The sequence below is a fragment of the Phaenicophaeus curvirostris genome, chromosome 21 (assembly GCF_032191515.1).
Source record: "Phaenicophaeus curvirostris isolate KB17595 chromosome 21, BPBGC_Pcur_1.0, whole genome shotgun sequence".
Taxonomy (NCBI): Eukaryota; Metazoa; Chordata; class Aves; order Cuculiformes; family Cuculidae; genus Phaenicophaeus; species Phaenicophaeus curvirostris.
In genome coordinates this window covers 6,708,966-6,725,678 of record NC_091412.1, presented here as the reverse complement: position 1 = coordinate 6,725,678, position 16,713 = coordinate 6,708,966, and the positions used below count along the sequence as shown (strand labels likewise).

Here is a 16,713-nt window from a genome sequence, read left to right as displayed (position 1 = left end):
TTTCACTAGGCAGCCTGGAGACAGACTTGCACATGAAAGTCAGTGTGATTAATCATAGGATGTGCAGATGTCTACTTCAACTCCATACTGAATGTAAAATAGTACTATGTAAGGATTAAAATTTAAACCTGATTAAGCATTAGGTAACATGTTTTGACTGAATTTACATTCAATATTTTGGTGTACTAATTTTATAAGTTTCTTCCTGTTCATACACGTTTTTTTTATAAAGGAATTTCTTTTGAACACAAAATACGCTGAGCTGTTTAACCCATTCACCAGCATGTAGGTACTTAGACAACTTATGATTTTAAAGTAGTGAAACATACTTTAAGACAAGGGTCCAATAAACAGATTTTGTTCTATTTTAGAAGCACACTGTTAATACTTAAATCTTAAGGTACCACAGCGCCATACTTTGAATTAGTTTAACCAAAATGTAAAACATTACTCCTTATAATGGTAATAAAGGACTGTGACTATACCTGACATTCTTCTATTCTCCCTCCCCTCCAAATCAATTCATTTGGCCCAGCAACAACACAAATAGTCGTGGAAATTTCTATTCATTGATCAAAACTAAAACATCACAGCAAACTAAAAACTTACTGATGAACTGCCAGCTTTTCCATTACAAATGTAAGCTGGTGAAAGGGTTAAATGTAGTCAGACCTGGATAGCAGGCAAATATAGTAATTTTCTATACTTTAGAACACATACAGAAAGAGATAAAATGCTATTTATTTTAATTGCATGCATTTAATCCTGAAGAGGTACTGAGCATGAAAACCTCACAAAACATTACAGGAGTTTCAGAAACCCAGTGTTTGAAAAAAAGAATTCTGGATTTGAAAAATAAGGAGTGAATCAAGGTGAAGAGTTTTATCCTGGAATCTAAAGTTGTCTTCTAACAGTGAAACAAAACACTGGGTATAAAAATTCTATGGAAGTTAAGGTACATTCATAGTATGTTTATCTTCTGGTCCTATTGACAACATACAAAAGTTTCTCCCCATCTGATTAAAAAGAAGAGATTACCACGTATAGTGCATAAATGAATGAGACATAGACGGTTCTGGAAAAGGCTTAGGGAGACTCAGGTTTCATAATTACAAGATGTTGCACTTCAGATGCCATCTGGATTTTACTTTTTCAATCCAAACTAGCTAAACCCTAATTTCAAAATAAGTGATCAGATTTATTCCTAGAGCACCAGAAACGGGGTAAAATTTAAATTCTGCCTTCACAATAGAAAAAAAGTTGCAAATTGTCCAGAAGCATTTTATTTCGTCTCCTAAGAACATATGACTCCTTAATTAAAATGAACAAACTCCAGCCATGCTGTTTTAACAAAATTCAAAGGCATCCAAAAGAGACACCAATCATCTAGAAATACAATTAGTAGATTATTCTAATAGTACATTACACTATTTTTTCAGGATACTTCCCGCTAAGTTGTTTGAAGGAGCAGAAGCACTATTATTCTAGAAATCTAGCAATGAAGATTCCACAGCTCAATAAAACAATCATGAAAACATGCTAAAACAGCTCAAACAAAAATAAATATACTACTTACCTAAGTATTTGCTCTCTGATGGTTGCTCTAATTCACGGAAAGCACTATACTTGTCTCCACAATCTAGTGAATATGAGAAAAGGAATACTTTTACATAAATACATGAGGAATTTGTATAATAATTTTTATATTGACATAATTGCTCTGATTTTTAAAATACTTATTTTTTTCAATGCAAAAACCAAGATACACTAAATAAATTGTTCATAGTGGTTGTATGATTTTCCTTTTACCTCCAAAAGTAGCTGTACTTTCAGAAGGCTTCTCAGCTGCAATTCCTTTAAACACAGCATACTTATCAGTTGATGAGAGTGTCTTACTACCTGGGACTGGCATTAGTAAAGAAGGAATACTAAAAACAAAAGAGATAAAAGCAAAATTCTTTAATTTATCCACAAGAAATCTAAGTTTCCAGGTTTTATTTAAAGAAGCCTCATATTATGACGACACAATTTGGATCACTAAATCTAAGCTTGTACCCTAAAGAGTTCTTAATCAAGAATCTGATGAAAACTACCTCGATATCTATTAAAAATAAGATCATGTAAACAGGCAGCTGGGTATCCAATGGGTAAATTCACACTTTGTCTTACCTAATCATATTCCTTTAAGACAGAAGTCAATTTTTATCCCTCATGATTTTAATTTGTACCAAAACAAATAAAATACTCCAGAACACTACACCATAGGAATTCTTAGCCCAGGAGAAAACAAGCACACAGACATATCCCAGGAATTACTAGTGTTTCATTTATGACTGTGCCCATTGCTACACAAGGACAATTCTCCCTAACAGAACTAGATATAAGTAAAGAGTTAAAACTGCATGAGATTTTTGCCTGCTTCATATTTTCAGCTTATCTACGTTTGATTATATTTCATTATACATTGCAAACATAAGAGAATAAAGTGGAACCACTGTTTAAAAGGAAGGAAAGGATAATTTTGAATCTGTCAGTGCAAATCAGCAAGTTTAGGTAGCTATCTAATCAGCAAAACGAGGATTAGTCCACAGTTACACAAGCAAATCTTTTTTGCGCATAAACACGTTCTACTTCGTCTAGTAAAACTGCCAGAATAACCTAACCCCTTGTTAGCAACTGCTGTAAGATTTAGAAGACTGCAAGAGCTTTGCTTGCCCTCCATACAACCCCCCTTATCAGACCTTGGCAGCTCTTCAGAACAACATCCTTTACATATGAATGATGCGCTTTACCTCTAGTTTATGGCATTCAATACTATGCACATTGAAAATGTGAATGAATTGCTATGGTGTTCTTCGGCCTGAAGCAAGAATCTTTCTGGAGCCATTTAAATCTCCTTATCAGCAGCCTACAAGCAACATACAAACCTAGCACTTGCACACACGTGCCAATGATGGTCTGTGATGCTCGCAGACAGACAGCACAATGTCAAAAAAAATATAGCTTATGGTAATATAATTAAATTCCACATCACTGCAAAACAGACTACTAGATATGCAATCTTGGCAAATGTAATAGTTAATCATCAGCACTCTACAGATGGTGCTTTTTTTTAAATAAAGCCCCATAAACAATTAGATTATATCATTGTAACATTGTGTTCAAAACTGAATGCTTTTACAACTGAATAAAGAGAATTGCTAGAACGAATAAGAAATACCTTTTCTTTTTTATAGGATTCCCTACTTCCCACTGTGGAATTCACAATATTTCTGTTTAAACTTTCAGTAACAGAATAGCTTTAATTGCAAAATGACATTTAACATGTCACTATAACAGATATATTTTAAGTAGGGCATCTCCAGATACAGGTGGCATTGCCTGACATCAGCAAAATTAAATTTCTTACACAGAATGCCATTAAGCACAGTGTAACAGAACATTTTTTTAGTATCCCCATTTGACGTTACTGTTGAGGAAGTAACTGGTAATCACTGCTTACCTGGAAAGTGCTAGTCCTGTTTGCAACTAAGAACGGTCAGTTCAATACATAGAAAATTTGTATGTCTAAAGTCAGACACCTGTGAGGTACATAAAAGCTTGCCACATGCAGAAAAAAGGAAATGACACGGAAATTTTGTAATCATGGGACTCTGAAAGATCAATTGTAAACGCTCCAAAGGAGTAAGCAATACTTACTTACTTTGTTATACAAAATTTGTCTGATCTGGAATTACATCTTGGCAGTCTCCCAAACGAAAAGCCAAGATTGCTTATGTCTGAATGAGATTACAATTGAGATTTATAGTCAGTTATCAAAAGTTTAAGCACTGGCCAGAGACACGACAGAAATAACAAAAACACCCTCCACTGGAGTTCTCAGTCATTTAAGTGGATGATGTCATGCTCTTTGCATGCATTTGGGGTCCATATTTATGGTCTGAAGAAAAACCTTGATGTCAGCAAATGGTTCAAGCCCAACAAGCATGGGGTCATAGTTCTATAGGAAATACACAGCACTAAATGCAGAACTCCCCTGTCCCAGGGTATTTTTCCTAAATAGCTTCTCTAAGATTCTTGCCTGAATGCACAGTATGAAGTAACTTTCAATAGCCTGTGCAGTAGTATAAACACTTGAAAAGCCATCCCCATACCTTGTAAATGCAATTTACCTCAGCGTGATGACTAGCACGCTAAAGAATGGCCAACCACCTATGAGACGTCAAATGTCATTTTTGATTCAGAAGGCCTAATTGTGGTTGTAACAACCTTCAAAAGGAACTGTCAGAGTAGAAGTCAGGTGACAGAAGAAAATTACAGACTAGAAAGCTACCCACAAAAGAGGAAAACATTTCATTTCTTCAGAGTTCTAAAATACAGAAAGGGTGGAAATCAAAGATCTACTACCTGCTCCGGTGCTGTGAACTGCCTGCTTTGGAGGAGCCAGCGGCATCCCCTTGGAAATCAGTGAAAGAATCATCTAGTGAGCCTGACTTTGAAGCATCTTGAAACTCCTGGAAGTCATCATCTTCTGGTTTTACTACCTGAATTAAAAAACATGTAAATGGCTGTATTGTTGTCTCTTCAAATTGTCATACAGCATGAAAGCAGCTCACAGCAGGGTGACCAACTTAAGGAAAAGAAAAAGGCAAAAGAAGGAAAAAACCTTCCAACATTAGCACACTAAATCAGCACCATCAGTGTTTCCACTTCACCTGCACCTCATCCAACTCCAAACACAAGGTATACAGGATTGCAAGTAGCTATGCATGAAGAACATGAACAAGTTTTAGTGTTTGGTAGGAACGGTTAGTGTTTGGTAGGAACGGTTGAACTCGGTGATCCGGTGGGTCTCTTCCAACCTGGTTATTCTGTGATTCTGTGATTCTGTGAAGGAACTCTACACTTTTCACATTAAATGTATTATTGATCATAGTAATAAACTTTTAATACAGGACAAATATTAATAATTTAAAACAATCAATAATTTAAAATCAATGCACATAGCAAAAGCATAAGAAGAAATACTTTCTGAAGAAAGATGAACCATACTTGCAAAGAGCAAAATTTACCCCTCCACAATCTAGTGTTGTAAGCCAAAGGTTTTTGTAGTTTTCAAATTCTCCTGAAAACTCCGACTTATTTTATCAGCTAACAGAGCCTGTTGTGTAGTTTAACCTAAAATTCCATTTTATGTACACTACAAAATCGTAACTACAAAGAATATTATCTTTCAAAGCAACTAGGCTGTAATGGAGAATACTTTCGTACCTCTTCTAACAACACCAGGAAGAAACAGAAAAAATAGAAGACCATCCTTAGTGGCATGACTTCATGTTTCCAGATGTCACATGCCAGATTTCAGCTCCAGCTTTTGCTGTCGACTTAAAATCTGCTGTCACTACGTAGCTTTGAAAGAGCTAGGCTAATTCTCTTCCCAGGACAATGGAGATGTGCCACGCAAGGAAAGAGAGCTCACCTGGCCAGGCGGGAAGGGAGGCAGGAACCCTCCCGAGGGCTGTGTTGCAGCTCCACCCGCTGGTGCTGCAATGTTCAGGCCCATCACGGCCGGCCCCATGCTCAGGGGCAGAGAGACAGGGGGTGTGGAGGGCATCAGAGGCTGCTGGCTCACTGTGGCAGGCAGCGGCATTGGAAACCCAGTTAAAGTAGGAACGGGGGCAGCTGGAAACTGGTTTAACACATCAGGACTCACTGCAGGTATTCCTCTCTGCAAAGGCAGAACAAAAACCAGATGTGTATACAACAGAAGAAAAACAGACAGCATTTTCTACTCAAAACATACATGTGTTTGGTAGAAATATCTAAGAACTACTTTCAACTGACTCTAAAGAAAGGAGTAACTGAAATGTAAGTGCAGAGGATGGAACTACAATCCCACTGAAGTTACAAGGGGAGTTTCTCCTTGTAGCATTTTACTACAAATGTGGTACACCAGCCATTTGTGCTAACACACAACCTGTAGCAGATCCACTAAGCGAACTCCCTCTCTGTACTAACCCCCAAAGTGTTAGTCATACCTGAGTTACCGCTATCATGGCCAGGACAGCATAGAGCTCTTCTTTTGTGAGTTTCCCAGGGGTGGTACGGTTGGCTAAAGCCCATATTTGTCCAAGGGTCTCTCTGGGCAATCCAGACGACATCAGTACTGGATAGAGTTTAGCTGTATCTATTCCAGTAGGAGTCAAAGTGCTTTCTAAAATTTTCTTATACAACTCTGTTAAAAGGGAGTTAGTATTAGCCAGTAGAAACCTTTGGTCTCATGTGAAATTAAGATTACTTTTCTATTTTGTCTCAAACTCAACGTTATGCCAAATTAGTAACACTGAAAGTGTGAGGCAACAACATTCTGACATCGTAGTGCACTGTCTGGTTTCATCTAAATGCGTTATTGGATGGTCTTTACAGACAAGTTTAAAACAAGCAAAGAAATAGTTCACAAAAAATACAGTTAGTGCTCCATTTCAAAACATGTTTCTTTAATGAAATTGCAGGATAATCCATATAAAACGATAGCTGCAACAGCTTTGTGTATTTAAATCTCAGAGTAATCAATATTTACTACAGCATTTAATTTTCTATTTACTGTGTTATTTGCATATGTAAGACAAACAGCCTTAAGAAATGAGCCTGCTTAATTGCAAGACATGCCAAAAAACATACTACCCGTGAAAGCAGTATTGTCAGCAATGCAACCTCTACCAGCATAATCTTCTGTCACAACAAATTCTAAATTAAACATTTAACATGCTTGACTAAAATCCATACTACTTCAAATTCAGATCAAGCCACCATAAACATCTAATACACCAAACATATAGGATTCATTTGATGATGGAAGAAAAACGCTTTGATCAATATACGGCAATGTAAGCACAGGTACGTTCACATTTTACCCACTTGGCTAAATTCCCACTTTCTTGTTTACCTGGGACCAAGTTATCGTTGTAAATCCAAGGAGGCATCATTTGCTGAATTGGGTCCTGTGAAGGGAATACTCCAACTCCTAAAAGTATTCCGTTCAATAAGAAAAAGACAGCTCTATTAGGATTTATAGATTCAGAGTATAAAGATCTCAGACACTACATTGTAGTTGGTCAGTATCATTTAGCATTTTAGGCAAAGATTTCAGAGAGGAATCACTGTGCTGAGGAGAAACAGCTACCGCAGGAACACGTATTTCAACATAACTAGAATGTTTTGGCAGCAACAGCAAGAATATAGTTGTGTACATAATAAAATAACAAGCTCCTCATTCACCTCCCTCTTAATTTCTAGTTGTATAGAGCCTCAAGTCTTGTTGTCTCCCAGAATTTCATAGCCCACATATCAAATTTAGCCTTTCCATCAATTATATGCTATTAGGGCTACTTGCAGAACAAGTAAATTCATACCTGCTGTAAGAGCTGCCATGTTCCACCAGAACATCCTTACCAGGGAAATCCACAAACAGCCAATCAGGCTGAATCTGGGTAAGATCTTTTCCCATGTTCACAAAAACTTATCCATTGCTTCACTGCTACTAGTCTTGAGATCCAGCCACCTTCACTGCTACAGGCTTTCATAATACGATCTGCCACGCTTTCCTCCCTGCAAATTGGTTATTTCCTTCTCCACCATGTGGGCTCTTCCCCTCAGACTCATGGTTTACTTCTCATCTATTTCTCTCTAAGCAGATTTTATGCTTATCTTGGATCGAGCTCTGACAAAAAAAATCAGAGTAATTTCAGATGCCATTATCTTTCCCAGTGTCCTTGTATCTCCTCATCCACATTGCTTTCTCCTGGCTGCAGCCTAATTTCTAACCATCCCACAACTCCAAGCATATTTTAACATAAGCAATTTCTTTCATTTCACCAACCCAGTAAAATAAATTTGCTACATCCTCCAATCTCACCATTCTTTAGCTTTAGCCACCTTTTCATACACTTCTGTACCCTACTGATTCTTGCTTTTTACCCTTCAATCTCTCTGACAAAATTTAATTAAATATGTGAAAAGGATTTGTCAGCCATATTTTGTTGACAGATAGAAGAGTCTTACTCAAAACTTTGAAAACATCGAAGTGACTAAGGGTCTGCTGGTTTTCAGCATTATCCCTTCACTACTGAACTGCTGTTCCTCACCAAGTACTTCAGCTCATCCTTCAAAGTGTCCTTAATATTAAGAATTATTCTTAACATTGCTGTTCTACAGGATCACTTCCAACACCATCGTCACCTGCAGGCTGTATTTAAACTCGCTGTCTTATACTCTTAAATCAGGCATTTCCTGCCTCTTCTCCCCCATGCTCTCTTTTTTGTTTTTTCCTAAAATTGGATTGGTACAATATGAGCTATGAATAAATTAACAGATCCTATCGCATGCCGTATATTCTTCAAAGCCACTTTTATCAATTTACTGTGTATTACAAAGCCCTTCCACTTATTAAAAATATCCATTAAAACCATTTCATTTCATCCAATAATGTTTTTAAAGTATATTGGATAAGAAAACACTTGAAAGCAACATATCTAGTGACAGAGGAGATGAACAGAGGAGTTTTAATAAAGTTATTGTACTTCTAGGAAAGAAATAACTGTTTGGGAAAGTGTCCAATTAAATTATCTACAGACAGGGAGCTGCCTTCTCCTCCTCCATCTCCTCACATCCCCCAGAAAAGTGAGATTACACAAAGGACTACATGTATTTTTATCGTATTTGACTACAGCAGAGCCCACATTTCAAGCAACCCTTGAGCACATCAGAGCACTCATGCAGGTGCACCAGAGACCTTGCATCTATTTTGACTGCAACAAAACCAAATAGTCAACAGTCAGCTTTAATAAAATCCAAACTGGAACTAAATCTTACTTAGAGTTTTCATCTAGTCCAGCTTTTAAAAAGTTGATCCCTGAAGCCCAAACAGTTACAGCCATAATGCATGAGAGTGGCAAACTGTCCAGGAAACAAGTATTAACTAGCTAAGAGTTTTTACCTCCTCAAAGTTAAAAGATGAAAACCCATCGTAACACTGACCATCTTTAATAAGTTCCCTTAAATACTTAAAAAACCCTATCTTTATAAAGCACATTTTTTTCCTCCAAGAAAGAGGACAGAATGTTTTAAAACAGCACACCTGATTAAACAAACATGTTAAGTGTGATTATAGCAGTAAATTCACGTGGAAAAGTTCAAAGCAAAATCACAGTTGTTACACTTTTAGCAAGGAGCAGGAGGCACTGACATATTATTCAAGCAGGCATTCAGAGCAAAATTATGCAGGATTTGCCTAAGAATTAGAGTGTTAGCATCCAAGCAGCATCTTATTAGGTTTAATTCTGTCAAATGTTTCATTTGCTCACCACACTCTTCAACTGCTATGTTTTGTTCTGAAGCCTTGTGCACCTCTGCAGCAGTGGTACCACTTTCTTGTCCACCTACAACATCCCAGTCATTCATGGTCAGACTGGGATGAACTTGGCTTGCAGCTGAGGCTTTGTGCCCAACTTCGGATGTTTTAAGTTTGGTTTGCTCTTGTTCAGATTCGTTTGAGCCATTATCTAAGACTTTCTCCTCCAAGGAAGAGCCTGAATAAACAGCAGTAGGAATTATTTGTATTTTGTTATTAACCACCCAGATGGTAATTCCACACTTTCAAAGGATAATTATTATTGGTACCACTGACGAGTTAAAGATGAGCATCTGTCCCAGCTCAGACCAACTACATCACCCTGCTCCAACACTTTTATAGCTTGATTCTGTCCTTTACTTACCACGCACAGACAACAATTTCAACAAACAAAAAGTAAGAAGAAGGAATACATGAAACTATTTTCTTCATTAGAACTACTGTTGCATAGTATCTAGGCATCAGTAGCAGAAGGGTCCAATATTTACTGACATCTACAAAATTCTTCACATTAATCTCACCAACATCCATTTAGCCTCCAAGACAGGAATCACAGAAGTGCTCCACATCAGCATAATAGTTGTTTTTGTTCCACCATCTCACCTGCATCTCTTTCTACTACACAGACTTAGGAGGATGCTAGCACACAAGAATTAATTCCCTTAAGACCAACAATATGCATATTTAGCCATCTCTGGATCCACAAATGACTTGCTTTTACAGTGTAGTTCTAAGGAAAGGAAAAAGGAGACTTAAATCTTTTCCCATGGATCAGCAAGTTTCTGCTTAATCGCCTAAACATTACTACTTTCAGACAGACTGATAAAAAGCCCAACAAAACAAGTGAAGATTGTGTAGCTCTATGACCAAAGGTGACACACACAAAAAAATTGATACTTTAGAGTTACCTGTTTTATGGATATTGGGTGAAGATGCAGAGGTAGGAAAATAAGGAACATGCTCAGTTGTACCATGCAGGATGGATAACACTGGAGCCTGGGCTGGTGGGTGAGGCTGGACCACAGCCTTTTCTGAAAGCAGTTGCCCAGCCTCAGCAGCAGAATGGAAAGGCTGAAAAGGCTGAGAGGCGGGTTGAGGCACCAGTTTGGGGATTTCAACAGGCCCTTGTATAAAGTCACTAAATTCTTCATCATCAAGAAAAGCAGAGTGGGAAACAGATACAGCAGAATGGGATGATGTGGAATGATCTGTAAAATGGAATGAACACAATGCAAAGCGATGAGGAAAAGGGCTCATAGGTGGAAAGGTAGGAAAAGTGGCAAATACTGGGTACACATAGCAAACAGGCAAGGGGAAACAGCATTGTATGCATTATTTGAAAGAGATGTGTGGAGTTGTTATTCTCAACAAAACAAACACACAAGGTAAAACTGAGCAGCCACTTCCAACTATGCATCTTCTCTCCCAGATGCTTATGATGTAAACACTTTGATCGAAACCTGGTTCTTAACACTGGCAATGGAAGTATTCTGTTTGTATTACCAGACTGGGTCAAAACAAATCAAGAGGTAGTAGTTCAAACTGGTTATAATGAGGGTGTGCACAGGGGGGGACATTCTCCCTCAAAGGAGTGTTTCACCCTCAAAAGCTCAATCATATATAAGATACATAAGAAACGTGTACTCATATAGACGATCTGCTGTTTAATCACTTACATAGTTACCCATTTTAACAGAACTGATGTAAGGCGAAGAAATCTGCAGACAGCAGAAAATTGTCAGAAGCCACCTGTAACTTCAAAATTATCAGAGCAAATCCATAGTACAGATAAAGATTTTGTACAGGGAAAAGTTTGTCTAGATAAGCTTTGTTTCAGGGTAGACACAAGATAAACTATGCTAAAACCCACAGGAATTCTTTAGTAGCAAATGTTACAAATGTAGTAATTACTGGGAAGAGAATACAGAAGGCTTTGATTCAATCATGCCCAGGCAATGATACACAAGCAAACTGTTACAGTCCACTGAAGTAATTTTACAACGTTTTGATCATTCTTAGCACTCGTATAGCACTTCTCAGCTTCAAAAGCATTCTGCAAAACATTAATTAATGCTTTAACTAGAAAAGAACAAACACATTATCAATTTCCATCATATTTCACATTAAAAGAAAGCTTAATGTACTGTGCTTCAAGTTTTGAGTCTTCTCATAAAAGCAATATTTAATATTGCACCCTTATAACCTGACCAAGCAAACAGATGCTGGAACTACACTATTTTACAAAACATTTAATCCACTCAGTGCGTACCACTGAATAAAAATACTTCACAGCATTAGTTCTCCCTGCTGAGGATTTCAGACATTAAGAGTTTTATTTTCAGTTGGAAGATGAGAAAAGTGACCAACCTGGCTTTTTCGGATGTGATGCTGGTGTTGGGTGCATTTTAGCATCTCTAGAAAAGCCATCTAAATTTCCTTTAATGGCTTCCAAAGCATCATCTCTGCTTTTTTCACCTGTCTAAAACACACACAACACATTTTGAGAAATGTACAGAACAGCTCCATTTTCTTTCAATATCCACACTTCTTCAGTATAAAAATCAGCAATGCCTGCTGGTAGATTAAACCCTTCTTTCTCCAGCAGGGCCTTTCTGAAGCGTATCAACAATAACTCCCATATTTAGAAAGCATTTATTTTGAAGACAACAGGATAACAGTGTTTCTCAGTCTTTAGACATAGCTTTATGCACAGGGACAATATGCAAACCTTACTCAGCTATGTGCACCCTTGCAGACAGGAGCCTTCAAGCTCACTGCAAGCATCCAAAACTTTGGACAAAGTCAACAAACAATCAACCAAACATTCTCTATTCTAGAACTTCAATCTGTTCCCAAATGTTACACAGCAGGTTGGTTTATTTTTCATAAGCTGATTCCATTTTCAACACCAGACTTTGTTTACACTATACCAAGAGTGTGTAAAGAACCATCTCCTCCAGATGCTTTCCAAGATGTAATCTGATATCTCATATAAGTTCCTCACTTGTTTGCTTGTTGAAAGTGACCATCTCATTAAAAAAAAAAAACAAACGCAAAACCAAGAAAGAAACACCCCACTTATTATTTAGGACATACCTTAGGTTTCACACTGCTTAGAAGTCTCAGCTTTTGTTTCTGCTCTTCAAACTGGCGCCGTTTTCTTTCTTCTTCTAAGAATTTCTGCTGGTGCTCAAACCTCTTCCTGAGGCAAAATTAAAAAAAATCTAAAAATAATTTTCATTACAGTTTTCATGACAAACTTCTACTTGATTTTTCCATTTCTTCTGTCTCCAATTCACGTGGTGTGGTGCACACAATTTCTTCTCAGAGCTGTACGACAGCCACTACTAGCTTCACAGATGGCCTTCAAATGCAATGGAATGATCTCAACAATATTCTACAGCACTAAATGGACTATTTTTCTAGAGAAGTTGTCAATAGTTCTACTGTGTGCACCACCCCTCCAGACTACATGTCCCTCTTAAAAAGGAAGGCTTTCCCAAGCATCAGTAAAGCATCACTTACTGCTGTTCCTCTGCAAACTGCTTCTGCATGTCAGGGGTGTACTGCGGGGCTGCTGGACGCATTCCCAGGAAAGAAGCCTGTCCCATGTAAGGCATTCCAGTTGCTGGCATTGGCCCTAAGGGCATGCCACCCTAGAACAAAACAAATAATACAACTCCAAGATTCTACGGTTTTGTTGCCCAGAAAAAGCCAAACTGCTGCCAATTACACCCTGCCAAATTGTGAGCCAGGCAGATCTTGTAAAACTAAGAGCGTTAAGTACAGCTGGATGAGCAGCTTCTGAACACAGGCAAGCTGTTACAGAACACAGCAGTGGTCATTCAGCAGATGGCACTCTTCCCTCTTAATAATGAATTGCAGCTCTTAACAGATTTTAGAAGGCAGGAAAGTCTCGTGGCCAAACACAAAAATTAAGTCTTCAAATCCATACAACCTACCTCAAAAGCAGGAAGGTTACAGGCATCCTGCACTGCTATAAAGTACCACGCTTTGGGTTTTTGTTTCCTAATCTACATGATTGTATAATACTTTTAAAATCCTTCCTGGAGGTGCAAACTCCTAACCAACAATGGGTGCTGGCAAAATGTGCTCTAATAGCTCATCTAGTGGGCTGAGGGAGGGAGAGAGCAAATGACAACAGCTAAGAGGAGACTTTCCTGAATAAGCTGCATCTATATCAGAAACATTTGCTGAAAAACATACTCTGGTACAGTTACAGCAGGAAAGCTTGCCTAAGATAGAGGGGCCTGGAAAATAACTTACTTTTCTTACCATTCATTTCATATTTGGGATCAGAACGCGTAGGGAGAGGACAAAAGCTGTTTATTATTTTTAGACCAGCTCTCATAAAAACATTTTCCAACAATACATTTTACAAAATAAATCTAATAAATTCCAGGTGGGGGTGGAAAGAGAAGATACAATAAATTCAATTTGTCACATAGTAATTTGGCTACAAAGCCATGCCAAAACGCTGAATTCCAGCAAAGTGCAAATTTGTACATAAGCACATATGGTGCTAAATAGAAAACAAAAAATTGAGAGAGGGAAAACATAGTATTTGCTACTCATATTTCATTCTTATTCTTCAATTAGCAACAGCAGAGTCAAAGACAAAGTTACTTTAGACAAGAAAAAGAATGAGAATGAAACATAGGAAGTAGGGCAAATGCGAAAACCAGTCATGTGAAAAAATAAAGCATATTTAAAAGATTCTTTGTTCCCTAGAACAAGGTATTTAAAAAGGAAGTTTATGAATTGCTACCTACACTCAGGAAACTTAACTCTATTATAAACTCCAGCATTTGAGTTACAAAAGGATAAAACAACTTGGTGAATTGGTCATGATCAACCAGAGCGTACACAGTCACTTCTTATCAGCTTACAAAGCTTACATTTAAAATACTAGACAATATGCCACCTTAACGGTAGGGACATGAAACCAAAGCAAAAGAAAAAAAAAGCATAAAGCAAAATTAAAAAGGCAAAAGATGTTTGTTGTGGGAGTTCTGAACTACAGTTGCTTAAGGACTCAATACTATTACTAACCACGCTTTGGAGTAGGTGGTATTTGGTAGCTTTTCAACATCTTGCTGATGCTTTTGTTTCCTTTTCTTTCCTGTTCAGAGACCATGCTTCTCTTATCCCACTTTGGTGTCATAACACGGCAAATGACATGAAAGTTCAGATCCTGACTCTCTGAATTGGCTATAATGTCCAAGTTACTTAATACTACTGACACTGTCCTTGTACTACGCTCTCATTTCTGTCTACACCAGTAACATACACCCAGCTCTCCTATGATCTCTATCCAGATCCCAGTGGAACTTGGAGAACTCTTTTAATTATCAGAAGTATCTTCAAAGAGAAAACTATAAAATATGATGTCCCACTATTGGACTAATACTCACACTTTGGTTTCTAGCCACGTTCCACCCTTTTACCCCATTGCAGATGTGAGAGCGCTACAGCATCAGCTGTCACCTTTCAGAGAGGCACAAAGGTATCTCACTTCAGTCCACGTTTTGTTGCCACGCACCTGCATGGTCATGGGTCCAGGAGGCATCTGAGAACCGTAATTCATTCCCATCATGCCTGGCATATTGGACTGCATGACAGGAACCATTGGAAATCCTTGCTGTTGCATAGGAATCATCCCTACAATGAAACATTAAACAAGGTAAGCTCCCAATTTGTATTAAAGCTATTTTTTTTTAACAAAACCAGCAAAGGAAAGGAAGAAAACTCTGATTTCCTGGACTGTTTAAAAAAAAAAATGTTTAAAAAAAAAAAAGCCACACTGAAGGCAGCCACGGAATTCCCTTAGTTTAGATATTGGTCAGCCTATGGGAAGAAATGCTATGGGGCTTTCCCAGTAACTAAGCTGACAAATTCTCCCACCACCCTAAGGTTCTCTGTGGGTTTCTTCCCATACAATTTTTGAAAGGGTCACTTCCAATTAACAACATTTAATTAACCAGGTTGATTGGTGCTGATGATTATCCATTTATCTTGAAAGGGTAAACTGGCAGCTTTTGAAGATAAATCTTAAGAAATAAACTCACCATTTCACAATGTAATGTCACACTCTGATCTGGCTGGGTAACTTGTCTGTAGGCTAATTAGCCCACTACATATATTAGAATGGTTACAATATTTGTCAGGAAAAGCTACACTTCAACAAAATCAGACAAATCAAGCTGGAATATATTAATTCACTGAATAAAGCAAACCAGACATGTTTCAATATCTTCACATCTCATATTCTGCTGTCTTGGGAGACATACACTAACACACATTAGTTACCAATGCACCGTGAGATAATTATAACTGTGCATAACTGAGCATCACATGCACAATCGCTCCGGGAGGGATGTGAAACTTAACAGTGATCCATAAATCAGCCCCCCAAGATTTTTGTAGGGAAAGTGGAGAGTTTTTTTATAAGTTCCCTTCGTGTTTTCCACTCATTAAACAAACAGCACTGTAACAGGAAGGAGAACAAAGGTAATTTAAGGCTGAGGCTCTCCTATTGTATTAATACTTTCCACACAGGTTGTGACTCTCGTCCCAGGGTCTTGCTGTGCTTTGTAAATATTTACCAGGTCTTGCAACACCCACACAATATGGGTATACACAGCTGGGAGATGAAGCATGAAGAGGTTAAATGCCACCCTCAAAATAACACAAAAATCTTAAAGGCAAATTCAGTTCAAAAACAGAGATGTAGTTTTCCTAGATCTTTAATCTATCATTCTGTTACACTGCTTCTTCAACAATGCACAGGCAGTTTTATAAATAGACTTGTGAGAGTTGGCTTACAAATACTGAATTCAAAGGGAAAAACAGCTACGGAGTTCAATTAATAATTACGTTCCTAAGCATCAGTGCAGAACTATTTAAAGTTGTTTAATGTATGTAAACAAAGTAAAGAACTTTATGCTCAAAATGTTAAATTCATACATACCTTGAGGGGGACCTAAACCACCTGCAACAGGAAACATGAAACTGCAGGAGGAAAACAAGGGTACATGAAAGTCTGCCATCGTAGTGCAAATATAAATGAATGAAAGCTACCTCGACTTGCACGTCAGCACCACCAGCCAAAGCCTCCCGCCTTCTCGGAAGTGCATCCACCTGCTCCCACAGACCTGGCAGAACCCAGTCCCACCACCGGGATAAGGTCACCCCTCCCAGGGATCGTCCAATGCACTGGAGAGCCCTGCCAGCACCGTCACAGGCTGCTAAGCTAGGAAGAAATAGATCTTATCCTCCACAGC

General features: G+C 38.0%; 1 protein-coding gene across 7 annotated transcripts in view; it reads right to left on the bottom strand.

Moving 5' to 3' along the window:
• The window catches only part of SYNRG (synergin gamma), a 38,133-nt gene extending 21,639 nt beyond the window's left edge, over positions 1–16,494 (bottom strand). For 2 of the 7 annotated variants that reach the window (XM_069874158.1, XM_069874160.1), the window contains exons 1-13: positions 16,401–16,494; positions 14,973–15,091; positions 12,935–13,065; positions 12,506–12,611; positions 11,777–11,888; positions 10,318–10,617; positions 9,363–9,587; positions 6,947–7,024; positions 6,039–6,235; positions 5,480–5,728; positions 4,408–4,544; positions 1,810–1,928; positions 1,577–1,639 (exon numbers count right to left, since the gene is read on the bottom strand). In XM_069874158.1, coding sequence (XP_069730259.1) covers positions 1,577–1,639; positions 1,810–1,928; positions 4,408–4,544; positions 5,480–5,728; positions 6,039–6,235; positions 6,947–7,024; positions 9,363–9,587; positions 10,318–10,617; positions 11,777–11,888; positions 12,506–12,611; positions 12,935–13,065; positions 14,973–15,091; positions 16,401–16,479 — 1,915 coding nt within the window. In that variant the 5' untranslated portion in view covers positions 16,480–16,494. Of the gene's footprint in view, positions 1–1,576; positions 1,640–1,809; positions 1,929–4,407; positions 4,545–5,479; positions 5,729–6,038; positions 6,236–6,946; positions 7,025–9,362; positions 9,588–10,317; positions 10,618–11,776; positions 11,889–12,487; positions 12,612–12,934; positions 13,066–14,972; positions 15,092–16,400 lie in introns of those variants that run through there. The other 5 variants (XM_069874164.1, XM_069874166.1, XM_069874161.1 and 2 more) reach the window with 4 other exon arrangements.
• Between the last annotated feature and the right edge of the window lie 219 nt (positions 16,495–16,713).